At 40.1% G+C, this 7,273-nt stretch overlaps 1 protein-coding gene and 1 long non-coding RNA gene across 2 annotated transcripts; both read left to right on the forward strand.

Moving 5' to 3' along the window:
* The first annotated feature begins 330 nt into the window (after positions 1-330).
* On the forward strand, positions 331-2,127 carry LOC145796809 (uncharacterized). Its single transcript, XR_014337344.1, has 2 exons — positions 331-1,407; positions 1,806-2,127. It is a non-coding gene; the product is annotated as an uncharacterized LOC145796809 (long non-coding RNA).
* Positions 2,128-4,621: 2,494 nt separating this feature from the next.
* Positions 4,622-5,953, forward strand: LOC145797481 (uncharacterized). Its single transcript, XM_082884621.1, has one exon. The coding sequence runs from the start codon at positions 4,622-4,624 to the stop codon at positions 5,951-5,953; it is 1,332 nt and encodes a 443-aa protein (XP_082740747.1).
* The last annotated feature ends 1,320 nt before the right edge of the window (positions 5,954-7,273 follow it).

Below are 7,273 nucleotides of genomic sequence, written 5' to 3' on the forward strand. Positions count from 1 at the left end.
GGCGCTTTCTTTTGATTACCCGATGATGACAATTAGAATGTGTTTCTCACAAAATTCTCAGAAAGAAAGATGGAATTTAAGTTTTAATCCCAACCTTCACCCATTTTTTTGGCCAAACTATTTTAGACCTTAAAACCCTTTTTTCAAAATATGTTTTTTTTAAATGTTTCTACGATGTCCCGAGACTTCCATTTCGATTAAAATATTGCACTTTTTAGTAAACCGAGTAAGGACAAAGTGGAAATAAATGGAAGGGAGGTGAAATTTTTGAAAAATATTTAAAAATATCTTCTTTATAGGTTTGGAGTTGAAGGAAATATGAGGGGATGAAAGAAAGCTGGTTTAGGAAAAGGATGAGTATCAAATCATTAAGAAGGAAATGAGCAGTCTTCACTAAATTAGGCATTTCTGTTTGTACACTTAGAATTTAAATGTGAGGCTATCACCATTAGAAAGTAGACTTCTGGGGCTTCAATTTAGACCCAAGAACCACCTTAGACCAAGTCCAAATAAGGGAGATATGCCCATTTGAAGTTGAGCTTAAGAGCAGATTTTGTTGATCCAGCCCGAGACAGCCTTCACTAAATTAGGCATATCTCTTTGTACACTTGGAATTTAAATGTGAGGCCACCACCATTGGAAAGTAGACTTCTGGGGCTTCAATTTGGACCCAAGAACCACCTTAGACCAAGTCCATATGGGGGAGATATGCCCATTTGAAGTTGGGCTTAAAAGCAGATTTTGTTGATTCAACCCAAAACAACAATAGCCCATTTTTCTTGGTTTTGGTTCGGTTGGGACAACCCATTTACCCATTTTTTGAGCCATTCAAGTGCATCCACTCATCCTCCATTATACCTAATCATCCTCCATAGTCAAAAAGATATTTTGTTTGCATCCATAAAGGAGTATCCCATGCAACCACCTTGAAAATTTGCCCTCCTATCACATTCTTGTCTCCCACCTTGTCTCCCACCTTCTTTTTGACCTTTACTCTCCCTCATTGCCTATATAGAATGATCATATTGTAAGAGAGGAGGAGGACCACGAAATTGAAGAGAAAGGAGTGAGAAAAGAGTGAAAAAAAGAGAAAATTTGAGTTGTTTAGCCAAAAATATTTCTATCTTCCATATACACCCCATACCTTCCATAGCTACTGAAATTCCTCATTTCCATACACCAAAATCACTCCAAAAATTCTGATATAGCCAAAGATCAATCGCCTCGATCATAAGGAAGAATGTTTAGTGATTGAAAGTGAGAAAAACTTGAGAGTTAGCCACTTTCCATACCACAAACTCCATAAACTCCATAATTTCGAATTGAGGATTTGAGAACACACTTCCTACACTTGAGGGTGATCAAGAGGAAGTTTGGAAATCAAGAAGTTCAATCTTTCTTTGGAAGGTGAATTTTTAATCTTTCATTTTCTTATATTTTATATTTATATTCTTGCATCTTATTTCATTGTGTTTTGTTATAATCCAAGTAGTTTGTTTATCTCATATTTATTTTCTTACTTTATATTTCATAGTATGTTGTTATAATCCTAGTGGTTTGTTTCGCTCATAATTATTTATTTATTTATTTTTATTCGCATACTTTAATTTCATATTAGTTTTGTTGTAATCTTGCATGTTTTACCTCATATTTATTTTCATTTTTTTTCGTGTATTAGTCTCATATTAGTTCCGTTATAATCTTGCATGTTCTATCTTATATTTGTTTTATTGCTTTAGGCTTATATTGTGAGTTTGCACTTTTTTTTATTTTATTTGTCTTTTCTTTTTTAATCTAACCGGTAGTGGTTAGTTGAGCCACCTACATATTTTTTTGTTTGTTCCTTTTCTTGGTTTTGCAACAAGACAGGTTTTGCTTGGCCTAGTTCGCCGGCCGGCCTATTTGGCCGGTCGGTTAGCTTCTTCCGAACAAGATGGCGTAATCTCCCAATATTGACCAATTTCCGCCGGCGGTTCTAAAGAACATGAAGCTTTTATTTTATTTATTTATTTTATTTTGAGTGTATTGCGAGGTTTTTATTTTGTTGTAATATTCTCCTCATCCCTCTCTAATTTGGTTTGTAATTATTCTTTAAATGTTGTAATAATTCCCCGCCCCTCTTCTTTCTATCCCGTTCTTTTACTCACTTTCTTTATTTGTACATAAACATCATATTTATTTTTCATCATAGTTATGCTTTGCATCCATGTTTCATGCATCTTGATTCGGCTAAGTTTGCATTTGTGGATTTAATCAATTCCTATGTGATTATGTGCGCTACCTCATGTTCTTGAGATGATTCACATATCATATTTTAGAAGCCGAATCTTTAGTTGCATCTCATGAGTGAATTGCATTAGGATTTTGTATATAAGATCATGCATATTTTACTAACTTTGTTTTGCAGCTTGTTCGTGGGACGTCAAACATGTGAGTTTTTATGCTTTAGCATCCCGTGTGTGTGTATTTTTCTTACTATGTCTAGCATTCTACCATGAGGCTAGTTGCTTATGTGATATAACTCTATGAATGCCAGTGGATGGAGGTTGTGTCGCTTAATTTGGAATGATGTTGATTTTTCATGCTTGTAAACTCAATTTATTTGGGTTGTACATCGTCAAAACTCTTTCAAAATGCATGATATCAAATTACTCCAAAATGAATGGCATAGTCTATACTTGTATGCTTCACATAGTAAATTTTAGGATTTATTAACTAATCAGAACATGAACATATAAATAAAATAAAATTCATATCATGGTTAGTAAAGGCCGATCTTTGATCGGGTGGGCGGGGGTGCTCATTATTGACCTTCCCCTCTCATACCTAAGGTTCCGAGCCAAGCATCCTTGGTTACGACGAACAGTGGCCTTGGCACGAGTTATGGGTTTCCTAATTTTCCCAAAATAAATATTAGGTGGCGACTCTGAGATCTGATGACGCAGTCCATTTTTGACAAAATTGCAATAAAATGGATTTTCAATAAAAGTTGCCAAATCTGGACTCTCATCTATGTTTCACATTGCACTCGTGAGAATAGATCAAAGAGATCTCGGGGGTCCGAACTGTTTAACGCGCGCGGGTACCCCCCGAGCATGTTACAATAGTACAAGTTTTTAAAATTTTATATAATTTTCCAAAAAAAAATGTATTAAACTTACATTATTATGTGATATGTCTAACGCATATAAGTCATGTTATATATATGTCTAGGCTAAGTTTTCTTGTGTTGTAGGACATGGCAAACCTATTGGAGCTATTCTGGTACGAGCCCCCAGAAGCTCATCTCCTCCCGAACCAGTTAGAGGGCTGGGATGACTCGGAGAGTCTGGTCAGGCAAGCCCATCCAACACTTGACCATCTCATGGAAAGATCCGTTTACTTACAGGCTGACCCTGATGAGGACTTATTATTCTGGAGATTTAGCCAAGATAGCACCCGCGAAAGGTACATAGGACCAACCCACGTTGTTGGTCTTGCTCCAGATATAGAACCACCACATTTTCTGGTCGCACCTCTACCCGTAGGCTTTGCAGAGAGGAGGGGACCTGCATATCTTAGTAGCCACCTTCGCACCACGACACCACCTCCCCAGCACATTGTCTATACCCCAGCTGTGGACTTTACCGACGGTGCATCATACCTGGAGACACCGATACGGATTACTGGACGGGAATTCTGGGGTTATGATCACGGTGCTCCTGTTTACGTGGTTCAGATAGTATGGAGCTGCTTCGGAGTTGAGCTTAGTGGGTGGGAGTTTGAGTCCATCATGCAAAGTGAGTTTCCGGAGTTGTTTCATGGACCAATTCTCCGAGGCCAGTTCTCCTGGTGGCCTAATGGGTCATTTTAGCTATCTGACCAGAAGACCCTTTTTGTGAGCTGACCATGAGTAGTCTAATCTTTTTGTATTAGTAGGATTAGACATTGATTTGGTGACCGCCAGACTGGCACCTTATATATGGTAACAAAGATGTATCTGGTATTAATGTGATGTATATGTGGTAATGTTAACATGATTATATTATATATAAAAGTGGTGATATTAATAGCAAAACTAATATGTTGTGTACAAATGTGGTAATAATAGAACTAATATGTTACATATGACGTTGTATCAAAATTGTTTCAATATGATATCACGCTTACATCATTTTACCTTGTAGTAATGGCCAACGAAGGAAATGAAAACGGATCATTAATCAGCGGTACCATCCCAACGGAACAGATCATGGAAAAGGCAGTCACCAACTTTTTACAGGCCTTGCAAAGCAGCATAACCAATGGGACAGGAGAAAGACGAGAAGGATCGACTATGATCAAACAATTTCAAGATCTGAAACCCACCACGTTTATCGGCAGTCCAAACCCACTAGTAGCAGAGGCTTGGGTCAAGGACATGGAGAAAATCTTCCGCGCACTACCTTGCACAGAAAGACAGAAGGTGACGTTTGCCACCTTCACCTTCAAAGACGATGCATAGGAATGGTGGCTCCTTACCTTGGAAAAGGAAGATATTGTGACTTGGGCGAGGTTTTTAGAAGTATTCTATGAAAAGTACTTTCCAGATTCACTACGAGAACAAAAAGCGTCAGAATTCATACATCTAAGGCAAGGAACCATGACAGTGGCCGAATATGAAAGTAAGTTCACACAGCTGGCACGGTTTGCGACATATGTCATTCCCACTGAAGCCCGAAAAGCCAGAAAATTTGAAGCAGGGTTGGATCCTGAAATTAAGGATAGGCTGGAGGTTCTAAAACTACTAACCTACGCGGCGGTGGTAGATCGAGCGTACATTCCGGAAAAAGGAATTAAAGCTTTGCGATCTGGGGAGCCAAGTCAAATGAAGCGATTTTGGGAAAGAGATAACAGAAGGCCCAGTGTCGCACCTCCCAAGAGAATAAATACAAGCACAACCAGTTCAACCGGTCCAAGCAATCAAAGTCCTACAGACCCTAAAGGTGGCATCATTCCAGCTTGCTCTACCTATGGAAGGACTCATTGGGGACCATGCCGTCAAGATACGAGAGCATGCTTTAGATGTGGCCAAGTTGGCCATTTACTGAGAAATTGTCCAAAGCTCGTTCGCCCCTTTGAACCAGTCCGAAAACCCGCAGTACCTGAAGGAGCGAGAAAAGACCAAAAACGCCAAGGAAGAGCTTTTGCCCTGGTGCCTGGAAACCCAGAAGTTACTGAAAATGTTGTGTCAGGTACACTCTTTATTTGTGGTCACTTAGCCCATGTTCTCTTTGACTCTGGTTCAACCCATTCTTTTGTTACACCACACTTTGCCACCAAGTTAACGCCAATACCTGAACCCTTAGGATACATACTATCTGTGTCTTTTCCCTCTGGAAATTCCACCCTTAGTACTGATGTGTACAAATCTTGCACTGTATCCTTAAAAGGTGAAACCTTACACGTAGACTTGATACCCCTTGGCATTAGTACCTTTGATGTAATCTTAGGAATGGATTGGCTAGCTGCTAATCGTGCCTCTATTGATTGTAAAGCCAAAAAGGTGTTCCTCAGGTCACCAAACCAACTCGAGCTTGTCTTCGAAGGAACTAGAGCCTCTCCCCCTCCCTGTATTATATCCATCATAACAGCCCAACGACTGCTAAGAAAGGGTTGTTGTGGTTGTATCTGTTATGTGATTGATACTCAACAAGAGACCCCCACACTTGATGCAATCCCCGTAGTTCGAGAATTTCCGGACATGTTTCCTAAAGACCTGCCTGGCACCCTAGTTGATCGGGAAATCGAGTTCACCATTGAAACTCAACCTGGTACCCAACCAATCTCAAAGACCCCTTACCGCATGTCTATGGCAGAATTGAAAGAACTAAAAACTCAACTCCAAGAATTAATGAATAAAGGCTTCATTCGACCAAGTACTTCACCATGGAGAGCTCTGGTGCTGTTCGTAAAGAAAAGGATGGTACAATGAGGTTATGTATCGACTATCGAGAACTAAATAAAGTCACCATCAAAAATCGGTACCCCTTGCCATGAATCGACGACTTGTTTGATCAACTGCAAGGCGCCCAAGTGTTCTCAAAAATTGATTTGCATTCTGGTTACCATCAACTAAAAGTCAAAACGGAAAGCATCGAAAAGACTGCCTTTAGGACCTGTTATGGGCACTACGAGTTCCTTGTCATGCCATTTGGCGTCACCAATGCTCCAGCGGCCTTTATGGACCTCATGAATCGAGTGTTCAAACCCTATCTTGACGAGTTCGTCATTGTCTTCATAGACGACATTCTCATATACTCTAAATCGCCAGAAGATCATGAACACCACTTGCGAAAAGTTCTACACACATTACGTGATCACAAACTTTATGCCAAGTTGAAGAAATGCGAATTCTGGATCACTAGTGTACACTTCCTCGGTCACGTCATTAACAAAGATGGCATTTCAATTGATCCCCAAAAGGTTGCAGCAATCATGGATTGGCCACGACCTACTAACGTATCCGAGATTCGAAGCTTCTTGGGCCTAGCCGGCTACTACCGGCGCTTTGTGCAAGACTTCTCGAAGATAGCTTCATCATTGACCCAGCTAACTCAAAAGAACACACCCTTTGAATGGACGGACAAGCAGGAACGTTGCTTCCAAGAATTGAAGGACAGACTCGTGACGGCTCCAATACTAGCGCTCCCCGTGGAAGCAGAAGGGTTTATAATTTACAGCGATGCCTCATACAATGGTTTGGGTTGCGTTCTTATGCAAAACGGGAAGGTCATTGCTTATGCCTCTCGCCAACTAAAAACTCACGAAAGGAACTATCCAACTCATGATCTAGAATTGGCTGCGGTGATCTTCGCCCTCAAAATCTGGCGTCATTATCTCTATGGAGTAGCCTGCGAAATCTACACCGATCACAAAAGTCTCAAATATCTGTTTACACAAAAGGAATTGAATATGAGGCAACGACGATGGCTAGAATTCATGAAGGACTACGATATAGAGATTCATCATCATCCCAGCAAAGCTAATGTAGTAGCAGACGCACTAAGTCGAAAAACGACCAAAAGTTTGGCATGTACAGTCGTTCCCTGCAAGATCCATGGATTGCTCGCCAACATAATCGTGAAACCCGAGTTGATGGAAGAAATTAGAGCCCGCCAATGTGAAGTCAAACTTTTGAAGAAAAAGTACGAGGAACAAGGAAACACACCTGATCCTGACTTTACAATTAGCAATGGGATACTAAAATTTCGAAATCGAATTTGCGTACCCGACCTTCCAGAACTCAAGAAAA

This window comes from Camellia sinensis, chromosome 8 (assembly GCF_055761805.1).
Source record: "Camellia sinensis isolate YWXY chromosome 8, ASM5576180v1, whole genome shotgun sequence".
Lineage (NCBI taxonomy): Eukaryota > Viridiplantae > Streptophyta > Magnoliopsida > Ericales > Theaceae > Camellia > Camellia sinensis.

Bases quoted from the DNA above. Each gene is read 5' to 3' on its own strand.
- LOC145797481 (XM_082884621.1), top strand. From the start codon at position 4,622: ATGACAGTGGCCGAATATGAAAGTAAGTTCACACAGCTGGCACGGTTT.